Source organism: Pseudophryne corroboree, chromosome 6 (genome assembly GCF_028390025.1).
Source record: "Pseudophryne corroboree isolate aPseCor3 chromosome 6, aPseCor3.hap2, whole genome shotgun sequence".
NCBI classification, from domain to species: domain Eukaryota; kingdom Metazoa; phylum Chordata; class Amphibia; order Anura; family Myobatrachidae; genus Pseudophryne; species Pseudophryne corroboree.
The window spans coordinates 256,466,600-256,483,624 of NC_086449.1; the positions used below are offsets into that span (position 1 = coordinate 256,466,600).

Genomic DNA, 17,025 nt, shown 5'->3' on the forward strand with positions numbered 1-17,025 from the left:
GTGTGACCAGGTCAGATAAAGCACTTACAGTATGGTCACATCTGATGCGACCATGCCAAGCAAGTGGTTAATACACTATTAAAATACAAATATTCAAATTACATAATTAAACACATGTGGGGATTGCATAGACCCAGCAACTGATCAGGTTCCAATGTAGGAGTGATGTTAGTGTATTAAAGCTTTTTATTGTGAATATACTGTACATTACCATTAGCGCTGTGATTTTTTTTCCTTTCTTAATAATGTTGCCTTATCTCTGACTACTGTAAAATGTGATGCTTCCTTGTGTTCCTATGTATTTGTTAGTCCATATTGTCAGCTTTTTTTCGAGGACATTTATATATATTGTTATACAGTCTGGGTACCCTGTCTATCCGGGCCCAAGACAGAAGTCCCAGTAGCTTTGGGTGAAATGCAGAGACCATGGAGATAATACAGTGGGTGTCAGGTATTTTCAGTCATCAGTTGCAGGATTATACATCCTATCTACAAAGAATACAGGTGAGGCAGTCACTTTAGGTATACTACAGGGTGTTAGATAATGCTTGGAACTGATAACACTTAATGGGAGAGATAAAAATGCGAGGAGACGTCCTTGCACGTTTATCAGAACCATGCATTTTTTTAATTCAACACAGAGCATAAGGCAAGGCAGCCATGTTGGTCTCATTACTTTGGTTACAGTGGACCTGATTCAGATTTGTTTGGAGGGAGCATTGCTGCTGCTCATTAACAAATCGGCATTGCTGCTGCTCATTAACAAATCTGTTAGTGCAGCATGAGGTGTCTGGTGTAAGCAGAATTGTGATCCAGTGCTACGCCCAAGAAAACAGCATTGGATCACTTGCGACACCATTGGCTGGCTGAATGATCCATGAGGTCACACAAGCTGACTGACACAGCTCCTTCCAAGAGGCCAGGAACTCGCTTTCGGAAGATGGAGACCTTGGTCTTGGCCCACCCACAAAACAGAGGCCACACACACCTCTGTTTTGTGAAACGGCTGCCGTCGCTGCCCCCTCCCCATCCCCCCAAACGGTTGCGTCCGACAACACAGGATCCATACAGCACATGCGCAGTACAAGTCCGTACTATGCAACCAATGCACCGGATGCCTCAGGACCTGAATCAGGCCCAATGTGCAAATAAGTACTACTTGGATAAAATAAACAGTGAACTAACAGGATGCCCAATACCAGTGGCAGATGTGATTAATGGGCTGCAGCTCACCCAGTAATATCTGCCACCTCAGTAAGCCAGTTGCAGTGCGTGACTGCACTGGCTACACTGTGACTGGAAGTGATTTCCCATTTGAAGTGCTAACTGCCAGTTACCTGCAGGACAGGCAGTCCCATTGGGAGGTGTTTTCTCACTCTAGGACTGCCGGTACAGGCTGCAATAAGCAGAGAGTGCGCTTCCTGTGGGAAGCCACTTACTGCCTTTCGGGCAGCCCTATTCAGCTTCTGTGGGCTGTAGCTGATGCAGTCCATAGAAACTGGTGATCTGCATATGCGCAGTCCTACTGCCGCTTATGATCATGCGCTGGTCCCCAGTGTTTGCCAGATCCATTGCGCTGGTGCCAGGACCAGGCTTGCCAGGGCTCTTCTTCTCTCTTCTTACTGCAGGCAGCACGGGTAATAGCAGTCCCATCATCCAAAGAGGTAGGAGCTGCCGCTGCATAATTAATTTAGAGTGTTGCTTATCCTACCCATCTAGGGTGCACTACATAGGTTACAGTGGGTATCCACAAAGGCATCCAACTCTAAATGAGGCCCTAAAACTCTACATTGATTAAATACTTTAATTGCAGTGACACTTTAATGTTTATTATTTAGCCCATTATAACTACTGTATTCTTAGGTGGTGAGAGATAAGAAAGGTGTGGCTCTCTAGCTGATGCTGAGTTATAAATCGCAGCATTCAACGCCAGATGACAGGGCCTACAGCTGCTGGTTACATAAACTGATTTTGGAAATTAAATAATCAATGCTATTTTTGTTTGACTGAAATTGCCTGTTACAGTGGTTCTCACCCAAAACATTTTCTCTTTGATCAAAGCCTTTCTGAGTTGAAGGAGTATGGAGCGGGGCAGATTGATAAAGAGAAGGAAGAGAACGTCTCTGATCCAGCAGTCTCACTGTCTCCCACAACAGCAAGTTCTGCTCAGTCTGTCATTTCTCTACTTCCCCATCAAGAACTGACACAGCTAATAGAGGAAGTCAAAGGCTTGGATGAAGAAACACTGAAGGTTTATATTCTGTTACAAGTATTTTAGTCTTTTTTTTTTTTTTTTTTGCTGTTTATTGTATTATTTTACAAAATATACATTGTACTGTATATCATCTTATAGGTGGCATGGTGGAGTGTGTGTGTGTATGTATATATACAGTGAGGTGTTTCTCCTGTATTCATGTTCCATATATACAGTATCGTTGTGAACTCAATACAGCTTGATGCCTCTAAACATAGATTTAGCAATGTGGTATTACTGTGCTTCTGCCTGACCCTCCATGTTTGGCCTTCAGTTGTCAGAGTACCACAATGGTTCCAGCCCCCTTGATTATGCAAACAACATTCAAATGAGCATATTGTATGCACAGAACAGATGTTTATGCCTCTACACCTCTGTAAGACTATATGTAAAAGTAATGATGGGAGGAAGTGAGTATTCCCTAGTGAATACCTGTAAAATAAAAAGACTTCTATTTCAATATTTTGCCCAAATAAATTCTGATAACACCTGGTAAAAAAAACAAAAAAAAAATACAACCTCCACACCACCACAGCATATAGTATATATTATACATTCGGGCATACTGAGAAATTAAAAGTTGTTCGGGCCAAAACCAACAGTGTGAAACCATGAAAATAGTTTAAGTTTCTAAGGACATAGTTTAGAATGATATTAACAAGACATGGATCCTCAGCACATCCTAAACACATTATTAATGCTACTCTAGATACTTCAAGCTTACTTGATATTACAAGCAATGGAATGTTTAAGGGCATGCACACAATGCGATTCTGGTAGGGTTACCACCTCATCCCTTTAATTCTGGACACATTCATTACCAGTATCAGACACATGTAATAAGTATTGTTATGGTTCCATCTAGAACAACATTCAGCTTAGAAACAAACTGTCAATTCCCTATAAGTAACACAGAACAAGCCCTTGGGTGAAACCGGTTATCTGACCACTGAATATGTGTTAATGCCGCTGTCAATTTGGATAAACAGGACCAGCATGCTTGAATGAAAATGCACACTCCACCAGCTATTACACCCAGATGGAGGTAGCACTTTTTCTCCTTCAGCCCTCTCTCATTTCTGAATTGCGGCATGACACCGTGCAATGTCATTTGATATCAGGGTGTCAGCTACGCTCTAACAGAAACAGCAGAAGGGCCCTTTACTTTCCTTCATACCAGCAGAGGTCTGGCTATACTCTCATCCACCCTCCACAGGAACAAGATCTGCTGGACTATTCTCTACTCAATCCCTCTTTGATATTGCCTATGTGATACCATTTTCATTGAGGTCAGTAAGCTTATATTGCTGGTGATATTATTTGCTGGATGCCAGAGCCGGCCATAGGCATAGGCAAACTAGGCAATTGCCTAGGGAATTTGATATGCCTAGGGGCATCAGCAGCTTCTGCCGATTAAAATGATATGCGGCATGCCTGTATTCTGTGTGTAGCATTTCATATGCAGATACAGCCACAGTCTCACACAGAATATAGGCATGCTGTATATGATTCCCCACCCCTGGTTTATATGCTACATTGCTGTTGAATTAGGAGCAGTGATTGCACAGGATAAGTGTCCAGAGAGGTACAGAGTCAGTTAAAGATTTTGTACTTTATACTGCTATACTGTTTTGCTGTACCTTACAGCTTGAAAGTATACTTGATACATTGCTGTCTGATACAGGAGCAGTTATTCTGCTACTAAAGGGAATTATTCTCTGGCCTTCAAGGAGTGAGACAATCTTATCTGTGTTACTTATAGGGAATTGACAGTTTGTTTCCAAGCTGAATTTTGGCCCTCATTCCGAGTTGTTCGCTCGTTATTTTTCTTTGCATCGGTGCGATTTGTCGCAAACTGCGCATGCGCAACGTTTGCAGTGCGCCTGCACCAAGTAAATTTGATAAAAAGTTTGGTATTTTACTCACGGCTTAACGAAGAAATCTCTTCGTTCTGGTGATCGGATTGTGATTGACAGGAAGTGGGTGTTTCTGGGCGGAAACTGGCCGTTTTATGGGAGTGTGTGAAAAAACACTGCCGTTTCTGGGAAAAACGCGGAAGTGGCTGGAGAAACGGGGGAGTGGCTGGGCGAACGCTGGGTGTGTTTGTGACGTCAAACCAGGAACGAAACGGACTGAACTGATCGCAGTGGCAGAGTAAGTCTCGAGCTACTCAGAAACTGCAAAGAAATTTCTATTCGCAATTCTGCGAATCTTTCGTTCGCAATTCTGCAAAGCTAAGATTCACTCCCAGTAGGCGGCGGCTTAGCGTGTGCAAAGCTGCTAAAAGCAGCTAGCGAGCGAACAACTCGGAATGAGGGCCCTTGTTCTAGATGGAACCATAACAATACTTATTACATGTGTCTGATACTGGTAACATTTCCCTATCTTATTTGCAAAATAGCATTTTTTGGGACTTCTTTATTTCTTTATCTGTGGTGTATATTGAACAAGCCTAATGGGCGTTCTAGTGATTATTACATAATATTGGAGTGTCCTCTCTAAGCGCATGCAATTAATCTAACAATCAGGACTCCTTACAGTCCGAATAATATTTTGGTCCCTAAAATCCACGCATTATTTATAATGTACCTGCACAGGTTTAATCAATAAATTACTGAAACCTATACGGCATGTATTTGCTGTCCAGGAACATAGTTTTCCCCTTTTTTGTGTATGTGTGTCTGTGTATGTGTGCCTCTTATTTTAATGCATATCTTATAAATAGTAGATTTTAGACTGATCGATATTGATACCGTTCTGGACTCTTTTTCCTATTATAGTTAAGAGTGACCCCAGTATAGAGTCTTCTCTTTTCCTCACACCAAAATACATTTTTTTCTGACTCTGGGGAGCACCACCAATCCCTGTGTAATTGATTTTGCTGATGTAACACAACATCAGCCATCAAATGAAATGAATTTGGTTATTCATTTGTTTTTCTATCTCTTTATGCAATTCAAAGCATTCCTACTCACCCTAGAGGGTTAATAGGGCTAGGAGTGATCCTGTGCAGTAAAACCCACCCTGTTTTTTCCACATATTAATTACACAGGTTCTGTGGCTGAAAAAACCAGGGGAAATGGAGTCTTGAAGTCAGTCAGCCACAGAACCTGTGTAATTAATATGTGTCCAGAATTAAAGGGATGAGGTGGTAACCATAGATTCTGGCTATAAATGGTTTTGGCTTAACGATTTCCCTTGAACTTCCCCGGAGTCCAGAACCAACGATATTGACTATATACATGGAACAATTTTGTCTATGAATGATTTTGACTATGTATATTCTAGTCATGTTTCTAGCCAAAATAGTATGTGCATGCACAGTCTATTTTTACCAACGATGACGATCCGCGAAAGCATGCATCGTCGGTTCTATACACACGGAATGATATGCACTACTTTTACTAACGATACAGACTATATAGTGCAAATCGTTAAATCATATCGTTCAGTGTGTATGCCCCTTTAGTTCCACACATTGCATTACATGTTTAATTGTCCAACTTCCTCCAAAGTCTTTTCCTGTTGGACAGCCCTACTCCAACTGATGCAAGCTGGGCCACTCATATAATTGTACTAATGTGGCAGTGGCCAAGTGTGTGAGTGATTACATAAATGTATGGCTGAAAAGCAGGGGCGGACCTACATTTTTGGGACCCTAAAGTTGAACTGCTATTGGGGCCACTTTGCAACCAGCAACAATAGGGCAACATCTAACAAGGACCACAAGGCCCAAATGGCGGAAAATGGGGTGGTGGGGTGTAGTCCTTGAACATGGGCCATACAGTGAACCCCTTCCCTGGTTACAGCATTCCACCCCCTGGCCCCTTTAACTTTGTGGGCCCCACAGCAACATTTTGAAGGGGCCCCTGTCCCAGTGCTTCTAGACAGACACCTCTCTGTAGCAGTTGCTAATGTTATGCCCCATAGTAGTGCCCTACTTCATTTTCTGAACCATAGTAGTGCCCTAAGTCATAATATGTCACATTGTAGGGCTGCCAGTACACATTATGTAACACAGAACTCCCAATTCACATTATGACATAGAGGGGGATATTCAATTGCTTGAAAAGTCAGTTGGGTGTATGTTTTTTCCTATCTAATAGACAGGAAAAAACAGACACCAATCTGACTTTTCAAACATTTAAATCCCCCCACAGTGTCCCCAGATCATATTATGTCACATTACAGTGCTCCCTATTCATATTATGCCACACTTTAGTGCCTCCACTTCATATTATGGCACATTAGAGTGCCCCCAGTTCATAATATGTAACATTATGATGCCCTCCAATTCATTTTATACCTCATTACAAAAAGCAGGTCCAGGGGCATAACTAGATATATTTCAGGCCCCAAGCCAAAAGTCTGTAAGGGCCCCTATGTACCACCCAATGATGAAAAATGTATACAGCACATGTAACTGTGAGTGGGAAGAAGGGCCCCTCTCAGCTCCCTGCACGTATGGTAGCTACGCCCTTGCTAGTTGCTATGGTGTTATTGGTGACGAGCTATACACTACATAAAAACAAAATCTGATTTTTGGTGTTAAAATGCACAAGTGAGACAGTGGATGATTCTGTTACTAAAATAACTTTATTTCAATAACACACTAAAACTCCATCGATTTTGTTTTAATATTCTGTCATTAAAAAAAAGTTGCTTCACGGCCCCTCTGGGATTAGGGACCCTAAATAATTAGTTTCATAGTAGATCCGCTTCTGCTGAATAGCATACTGCAGGTGGATGCTTGAAAAAAAAAAACCAATAGAAGTAAACCATTTGTATATGCCATATTTGTGATAGTTAATTGTGAACATTGGTGCTGCATAAATGCTACATTAAACTTGTAATCTGAAGTTATTTGATTTGCCGGGTGCTTATGAATACTAGAAATCAGTGATCTCTTGGCAGGCAGTATGTAATTAGAATATATTGAAACTATTAAGTAGAACTATTGACTTTATCTCATCAACATCAAACCAAAGTGGTTTGAGGCAGCGTTTTAATAAAAAGTGACTTTAATTCAAATAAAGTGCTGAGCCCCTGCCAGAGGTGCCCTGAGGACCCCATTATGCAGGAAAGTAATAGACTTGGGTTTGACAAAGCTGAAAAGGATTTCTGACATTGCTATATATCTTTTTAAAACAATTGCAGCATCTTATAATGTGTTAAATGTACAGTTCAGTGAATCATTTATAACTTGGCCTAATATGTCAGTCTGAAAATGTTTTTTTTTTTTACATGAAATAAATAACATATGTACTGCTATAGCAAAGTCTGCAAAAAATAATGCTGTGATGGTAATGCAACAATTAATTTATACATTTCCCTGATACAGCAATTTGATGACATCCATGTTGTGGTTCTACACAAGGAAGAGGGCTCTGGTCTGGGCTTTAGCCTCGCTGGAGGACTTGATCTGGAAAACAAAGCAATCACTGTATGTACTCACATGATAACATTCTAGATTTAATGGGGGGAATTCAAATGTTTGAAAAGTCAGTTGGGAGTCTGTTTTTTCCTGTCTATTAGATAGGAAAAAACAGACACTCAACTAACTTTTCAAACAATTGAATATCCCCCAGTGTGTTGTTAGTCACTAAAACAGGTTGTTGTTGTTGTTGTTGTTGTTGTTGTTGTTGTTGTTGTTGTTGTTGTTGTTATGCTATTAGAATGATTGTGACAAGTAAGGGGCCCATACATCATGCAAAAATCAGGGAAATTCTCCTTTCTAACAATGCCGTGGTCGGGGGATTGGAGAAATCCAACATGTTGGATATTCCCGACTTGCTGATTCCCAACCAAAAAAATGGTCAGCATCAGCGAGTCAGGGATTTTTAACAGGCTGCTTTTTCCTGATCATCAAGGGCTGCCAATCGGTGAATTAAATAGCAGATTAGGGGATCAGGTAGACAGAACGGGGAATCAGGGCTATAGATGTATGGCCCTCATAAGATCTGTAATTACCACAATTCCACATATTTCACTAATTTATTTCTTCAGCCACCCCTGCATACGAGGTTATGTGTGTGATATCCTGTAATGCTCCTTGTCACTCTGTATTGTCATTGTCACAAGGCCACCCACTGCACTAGGACCAGAAAACTGTATTCAGCAAAAAAAGTAGCACAACAGTGCATTATATGATGTTTTGAATCATGGTTTATCTTAGTATATTTTATCTGCCACCAAATAATGTAGAAAACAAAAAAGGAACAACAGGGCTCGTGGGAGCAAATGATTCAAAACCAATGCAGAGTTGATATCAATTTACAAATGGATTATTTATTTAATAGGACATGTAGACATCACACAATAAAAAACATAATTAAAAACATAATAAATTAAAAATAATCTAAACGAAATCTGCTTATTCACAGGATGACCGCAGTAGTAAAACAGCTGTTAGAGCAATAAATAAGTACCAATCTACAGAGTCTTAAAGCTGTAATAATCAGCTGGTGTGCAGTTGTAATCCTTAGTATGGAAACAAGCTGGATATAAAGTTTCATATGGCAACTGTAGCATATGCTGTCTGTAAATTGATGAGAAGTGTTACAGAGTATCTCAGCAAAGTATCTGTGTCCATATTGTACCTGAGAATAGGTTAAATAGCGGAGCTCCCAATAACCATTGTGGCTAGCGGTAATTCATCCACTGAATGACCGGTGTCTGTCACGGCAAATTAATAATGAGGTAGAAGGCAGGTATTACAATTACCTCTCCCGTGGGCTAGTTGACCCGAGCGTCCTCGTGTAGGGTCCACTGTTGTGCCCACTCCTGTATTGTCGGGGAGAGATAAACCTGCGGCAAGCTTGCCAGAGTGCGCCGGAGGACATGTTGGTGTTCCGCTCTCAGGGTTCTATTCATGAAGCAGTGAAAAGTGTGGAGAAGTTGCCCATGACGACCAATCAGCTGCTCCGTACAATTTCATAGTATGCATATTATAAATGTTACCTCAATGCTGATTGGTTGCCATGGGCAACTTCTCCACTGGCTCACTTCTCCACACTTTTTACTGCTTCATGAATAGACCCCATAGTGAGGTGGAGAAGCCACTACGGTCATGGAGGGAGCGCCAGTAATAGAACTGCAGAAGCTGTGTGGTAGCCCAGTAACGTAGGGGGAGGAGACCTGGAAAAAGTAACATGATTCGTGACGAAGCACATCAGGACTCCTCCCCCTACGTTACTGGGCTACCGCACAGCTTCTGCAGTTCTATTACCTGCGCTCCCTCCAAGACCATAGTGGGACAGGCGGTCAGAGGAGCAGCAGCAGAGGCATCTGGAGGAGCAGCAGGACAGGCGGCCAGAGGAGTAGCGGCAGAGGCGGCCGTAGGAGCAGCGTGTGAGGAAGCCGGAGGTGCAGCCGAAGGAGCCGGGGGGCAAGGACAGGTGAGTATTGCCAGTGGCAGCAGCAGCATGGACCAACACTCAGCAGCTCACTGACACTTGTCGGGAGCGGACAAATTCGACAGTTAGATTTGGCTGCCCCATTGAATACTCACCTGTTGGGTCCTTTCCGTCGGAAAGGACCCGAGAGGTATTGAACACACCCCATAATCTCTGTGTTAGTTAGAGTGTGGGTGTGTGTGTAGAGAGAGAGAGAGATTATAGCTAAAACATGATTTACCTTAGAAGGGTGTAGAGTACCTCCAATCCCCAATTTATATTCTGTGCCAGGATTATATAAAAAGGAGGGATCATTATTTGTTTATTTATTTTAAAGCTATAAGTATCTAGACAACTCATACATATCTGAATTTCATTTATTATGTCTCTCATGTTTACATAGTCTTTGGGGGAGTATGTACTACTATATAGTGCACTGCATACAGTAAAGTGTGTGATCGATAAATACTGTAACTGTTAAATAAATGTTACTAAATACATATTTTTTTTATGTTTCTTGTTACTTATATTGCATTGTTAATTGATTTTTAGTATGATAACTATAGGCTTATTTATTTTACTTGTCTGTTAATCACATGGTAGATGGCAGTTCCCATATGCTGATACAGAGGCAGAACTCTGGGAGGCAACGGAGTCATCTGCCGCGGAACTCCTGCTCTGAAGGGGGGCACCTCTCCTCCCATTCTGTGACACCATTGAATTAAGTTAATTGATAGCTGTCACTGTCTTTTCAGTGGCCGACTTCCTCATTGGTTCCTGCACCTTACAAATCACACCCACTTTATTATACTGAATATACACATTTTACAAGTATCACACCCAGGATTAGAAACCACAACCTATTACACTGGAAGCAGACACCTTACTGATGAAGCTGTTTGCTCCTGTATAGGAAATATGAGAATTTTAACTATATGAAGCTACTTCTCTGACAATTACACGTAACTTCATATAGTTAGAATTCTCATGCTTCCTGTACAGGAGCAAATAGCTCCGTCAGTAAAGTGTCTGCTGTCAGTGTAATAAGTCATGGGTTCTAATCCTGGGTATGACTGCTAAGAATTGTGTGATTTAAAATAAAAGACAATTAAATGTATAAATACAGTATATACATTTTTTTCAGAACACTCCACACACACACACACACACACACACACACACACACGCATGCACGCACGCACGCACACACGCACACACATATACGCACACATACATACATTTATTTATCTTAATATAGGAAATAGGGGGGGCACCAATATTTATCTTGCCTCCGGGCAACTGGGACGAACTTACGCCACTGTGCTGATACATATGTCCCTATGACTGATGAAGCTATTCTATAAAATATGCACAAAGGGTACACACTACTGATCGATTGGGCTATATGGCTATTGTTGTGGTGGAGAGAAGCCTGAAGTGCTCTGCGTGCAGTAGTAAGATCCTCTTTATTGTAAGCCAATTCCTTCATTTTAAAAATATCCTGTTAAAGCCATTATATGATCATTTTACCTTGTCCATCGTTGTCCACCCATGAATTTGTAACTAATTCATCTTCTGGCTGTGCACTTTCTGAACGTCTATTTCCAAGATCATTCCATTTGCCGGTGCTGTAGACTATATGGAGACACATAAGTTCATAAATGCTACAGAATATTAGACATTTCCTTAATAATAGTGTTGATTTGTTTTTTAGAAAAAGTGCTGTGATCATTATAATGTCTGTAAATCATTTTGCTAATTGTATTTTGGCACGACGATTTTCTAACTATCGGCATGGAAAGGTAGCTAAGGAAGTGCAGTTAACCCTTTCTACGCCATACCAAAATATGCTTTTAGGTTTCTTGCTCTTAAGATAAGGGAATCTTTTAAACAAAGAGGCATTCTACAACCTGGCTATCCTAGGACAGTTGTTGGTCTAAATACTGTATGATACTGATTGTAACCCTGGTTTCAGGTGCACAGGGTTTTCCCTAATGGACTGACTTTCCAAGAAGGAACACTTCAAAAAGGAGATAAAGTTTTGTCCATCAATGGGAAGTCACTGAAAGGCGTCACTCACAATGACGCTCTGGGTATTCTGCGCCAAGCACGCCTCCCCAGACAGGCTGTTGTAGTAATAAAGAAAGAAAAAGATGGAGAACAAGATTTGGACTCATCAGACTCTTCAATTTGCACTGTTACTGATGACACAACACCATCAAGTAAGTGTCAAAATATTAGCTGCCACATTGGGTCCTTGGACGGCTTTGCTGGGCCTTCCTTTGCCTAATATTAGTAGCCATGCGGGTAATCTTGTACTCCAAATTCTTCATGCTGCCAGATGCGTGTTAGCTAAATACTGGAAAAAGCCCAATATCCTCCCTATGAGCATGTTGCTGTCCAAAATATGGTATATCTCCACGATGGAGAAAATCACAGCTTCCTTACGCGATAGGTCGGTTAAATATGCAAGGATTTGGGAACCCTGGTTCACTTATGTTAAAACCTCTATTACCCGGGTATGATATAATGTGTTGAAGTTTTATTGCTTAGGTTCCAAACTCAATGAGCAATTGTTTACTATGTTTAGGTCTGATAGTAGTGATGGCTACCCCCCGTATAGCAATATAACCTTGGATGCCCCTTTTAGTGGTCTCCCTTTCCTCCACCCCCCTCCTTCTTCTCTCTTTCCTTTCCTGTTCTTCTTTCCTTTTCTTTTTTTTAACTCTCGTTTTAACACAGAAAATGTGTTGTCGACATTTATATTGTATTGTTGATGTACCCCTCTCTCTCTCGTTTCTACATATCCTACGGGATATCATGTATGTTATTTTGAATTTATTTGGTGTCATCATCTCCTATTTGACCTGTATCGGCTTTTTGACTTCTCTTCAATAAAAATATTGCATTAATAAAAAATATATTAGCTGCCGATATTACACCATAGAAAACTACTGCATAATATCTTAAATGCTTTTAAATTTAAAAGCTTATTTGGTCTCCCTCAGATGGACGTTTTTTAAAGAGATTCCTAAACTTTATTCATTCTCATCCACACAGATGTGTGAAAAGCACTCTGAGATCCCTCTGTTAGCATAGGGATAGTTGATCCCTACGCTAACAGGCATGGTTTTGTGATATTGAACACAATAGTAAATAAAGGTCCTAATTCGGAGATGTTCGCAAACCCGCGTGAGATCTGTGCATGTGCAGACACTGCACTGCGTATGTGCAGATCTCGTTCTGCGAGAACGCTCAAAGTGCCATGGATGCAGCAGCCTGATTGGCAGGCTGCAGCGGTTTGGGGGCAGTGACAGGAAGCGTTACAGAAAACCATTGCGTGCCAGCCCTGTTTTCTAGGCATGTTGAAGGCAGTGGCCAGTAGCAGCATCACTGGCTTCAGCAGCGTGAATTCCCTGGTCAGATGACCAATGGTAACGCAGATGATCCGGTGCTGCGTCCTTGGTGTGGTGTACAAGCACAGCTGCTGTGTGATATCCGTCCATCTCTGCATCAGGCCCAAGGTTCAATCCACAACTATGCACGAACAGTACACGTGCCTTAATCTCACGTTTTTCTCTAATCTGCGTTTAACACTGTAAGGAGTATGAGCAGCCATCACGTCAGCATGGGCATCAGTTAATGATATCTAAGGTGATGCAATTTTGAAACTACATTAGAGAAGCAAAACTTTTGCATTTCTGTATATATAGCCAATAGAGGGATTGATGATATTATTATTAATAATAATAATAATAATAATAATAATAAATGGTTAAAAAAACTTATTTACAAATGCATGTCCATTTGTTTTACGTGCTAATTATAATATATGCATTCTTATTTTTGACAGATTTAGAGGACACAGGTTGTATAATTACAGTTACCCTAGAGAAATCTATGGCTGGGCTAGGATTCAGCTTAGAAGGAGGAAAAGGCTCAGTCCATGGAGACAAGCCTATTGTCATAAACAGAATATTCAAAGGTGAGGAATCTTTATCATTATTACCTTAGAAGCCATAAATCTAGTAGAAACAATGGGGCAGATGTATTAACCTGGAGAAGTGATAAAGTGCAAGGTGATAACCAGCCAGTCAGCTCCTAACTGTCATTTTTCAAATCCGGAATGATTGTCTGGTGCATTATCACCTTGCACTTATCACCAGAGGCAGAACTCTGGGAGGCAACGGAGTCATCTGCCGCCGGGCTCCTGCTCTGAAGGGGGGAACCTCTCCTCCCATTCTGTGACACCATTGAATTAAGTTAATTGATAGCTGTCGCTGTCTTTTCAGTGGCTGACTTCCTCACTGGTCCCTGCACCTTACAAATCACACCCTCTTTATTATACTGAATATACACATTTTACAAGTGTAGCACCCAGCGCTTATGACAGGCAGCAAATGTGAAATTGGACACCGGCCATTTTGTGTTTAAAGACTACATCTCCCAGACAGCCTTGGGTTTCAGAGGATATACAGAGAGACACGCAGAGGCTGTCAGGGGGTGGAGAAACAGGGCATGGGGAGGGGGGAGTGGAGAATGGAATGCTTTTGTCCAGAGGAGTGGAGGAGGAGATGGCCGAGGAGGAAGAAGGAACCATGTCTGGGATATTGCTAAGATGCAGCTGACAATGACTGGAGAATACTGGGGAAGAAGTCCACGTGACTGTACAGAAAGAGCCCTACGGAGAGGGAGAACCCCAGTCTGATGAAGTTAAGTGGCCTACAGAGGATAATGCATTTCAAACCTTCCTTTTTGATCCCTGGAGAGGACAGTTTGCAGAGGGACACACTTTGGAGGAATGTGAGATAAGTAACAGTTTACAGTGTTATGTTTCTTGGTAAAGACTGATAAGTAGGAGCTAACAAAGTGTGTGATTTCACCAAGAATCAGTTTGTGGAACTACAAGTACCAGCGTTGCTGAAAGTGCCAATTGGAACCTGTTAAAGTACCTTTTCAGTCAAGCTATAGCATGCAGAAGATATGGAACTCTGAAATAACAGTGCACTATAGTGGGGGATGTATTGTCTAATGCTGTGTGTGGTATGTGTGAAAATCCTTGTGATAGTGATGTTTTAAGTTGCCATTACCCAGTTAGTGATTGCAAAGGCCAGGGTGTTATCTGCATACAAAAGGGAAGTGCAGGAAGGGACAGACAGACAGGAGAAAGCAGATCCATGTGTTATGTTCATTTTTCTTATTACTGCATTATACACCCTTTAGATATGTGTGTGCATTACTGACCAACATGTTCCTATGCCTTTAGTATATGTCCTCTTTTATTGATCTACTATAGTCCCTTGTATATAAATGCATAAAAGCAATTGCTATTCCAGACCATTTAATAAATGTGCCAGGGTGGCTTCTGCAACATATCCGTGTGATATATTCCTGTAGTGGGGTCGGTCTAAGCACGTGGTGGGCAGAGGGTTTCCCGAGTCTCCCTCTGGTGTTTCCAAAATTGAGCACTTCCCAGAAGAGCACGTCACGTCAAGATTCGGGTGGAGGCACTAATACCAAAAGAAGTATAAGGTGAGAAGCATTGCAAAGCGGGAAGAGTTTAAATACACACCATTACCCAGAAAGCCCAGGTAAAGGGGTGTTACAGTGGAGTGCACTGCTGAGATTCGTATAGCTAACTCAGAATTTGCTTACCAGGTGGGCGCCATGGCTAGTTTGAAGCCAGAAGAAGTATATGGTTGGTGTGAACAACTATCCAAAGATTCAGAATGCTGTTTTGTTTTGTGCGGTGAACTGCAGGAAGTTCCAGATGAGGAGGTTACCAAGATGATTGCAGATCGGACAGGGATGCAGAGGCCAAATGTACTGGGCAGGCGGGATGATGCTGTGCTGCTAGAGAGCAATGCTGTGTTGGAGAGAGGATTGATCCCTGCTGTCTTTTCCTATGAGGGAAGCAAACGTTGGAGCGTAGTGTTGCCTCTTAAGCCAAGTGAGGGGATGAGAGTTGGCCAAGAATCCAGTCCTACTGAAGAGAGGGCAAGGAGCCCTATTGTACAGTCCCCTGACATTCGAAGACAAGATGATTCACCTCTGGGCCTAGATGGAGCCTCTAACACACAGAGTCAATTATTTTTGGTCGCTATGAATAAACTCGTGGAGCAACTGGGAAGAAACCAGTATGATGGTGGATATAGGAGATTGAGACCTTTCTCAGGTGTCCAACCTGTTCCAACTGGAGAAGATGCCTATGAGGTGTGGAAAGACACTGCAATCCAGTACATGGAAGAGTGGCACTGTCCTGAGGCTGCAAAGAGACAACGGATAGTGGAGAGTTTACGTGGTCCAGCGATGGAGATTGTGCAGGCCACTCGTCGGAGTGACCCTAATGCTACTGCACGGAACTATCTAGCGGCTCTGGAAAGAGAGTTTGGAACATCAGAAGATGCCACTGACCTCCTTTACAAGTTAAGAAACACCTGTCAAGAGCCGGGGGAGAGATTGTCCAAATATCTATACCGCCTGGACAAGCTAATTTACCGCATTGTGGAAAAAGGGGGAATGACCCTCAGTGAAGTAGATGGGAGTCGCATGCAACAGTTACTAAGAGGAGCACTGTCTTTAGACCCAGTTGCATTGAAGCTCCGGGGAGACTCTACTAGAAACCCAGCTCCTTCTTTCAACCAGCTAATCGATGAAGTCAAACAAGAGGAAGCTATAATCGAAGCTAGAGATGGTGTGGCAAAAAAGATAAAGACTGTTAGCCTAAAGCAGGAAACCAGTGCAAAAGAGGTGGAGTTGCTAAAGATCCTTCAAGTGCAGAAGGAACAGATAGACCGTCTGTTAGCCCTTCAGACAGCTAGGGAGGCCCCAAGGCCTTCGCATCCATCATCTCCAATACAACTAGAGAGTCGAGGTGACCCCAGAAGATGTTTTGAGTGCGGTCGGCCTGGACATATAGCTAGACAGTGTCCAGCCAGATGGAATCAGAGGTCATCATATAAGCAATCCCCACAACCTGAACAGCCTTCGGGAAACGAGAAAGGGGGACCAGAAGACCCCACCCTGGCCCCCTAAAGAAAGTTAGTACCAATGCTGTGGGGAACTCACCTGCTACCTGGAATATATTGCCACCTGGCCTAGTCGGTCCAGCGCCTCATGTGACTGCCTTATTGAATGGACAGAAGTGTACGGCTCTACTGGATAGTGGTTCCCAGGTGTCCATTGTGTTTGAGAAGTGGTTTCGTGAGAATCTGTCGGATGTCAAGGTACATCCATTGTCTGGGCTGACCATCTGGGGCCTCAGTGAACAGAGCTATCCATATCTCGGATACATCACAGTGGACCTCAAGTTCCCAAAAGAAGTAGCTGGGATTGAAAAAGAAGTGCAAGTAGTCGCCCTTGTGTGTCCCGATCCAG

At 42.2% G+C, this 17,025-nt stretch overlaps 1 protein-coding gene across 5 annotated transcripts in view; it reads left to right on the top strand.

Moving 5' to 3' along the window:
- Positions 1-17,025, top strand: part of IL16 (interleukin 16) — a 208,729-nt gene that overhangs the window by 177,276 nt on the left and 14,428 nt on the right. For 4 of the 5 annotated variants that reach the window (XM_063925927.1, XM_063925929.1, XM_063925928.1 and 1 more), the window contains 4 exons: positions 2,062-2,251; positions 7,596-7,697; positions 11,624-11,870; positions 13,502-13,633. In XM_063925927.1, the coding sequence (XP_063781997.1) occupies positions 2,062-2,251; positions 7,596-7,697; positions 11,624-11,870; positions 13,502-13,633 (671 nt within the window). Of the gene's footprint in view, positions 1-2,061; positions 2,252-7,595; positions 7,698-11,623; positions 11,871-13,501; positions 13,634-15,045; positions 15,156-17,025 lie in introns of those variants that run through there. The other variant, XM_063925930.1, reaches the window with a different exon arrangement.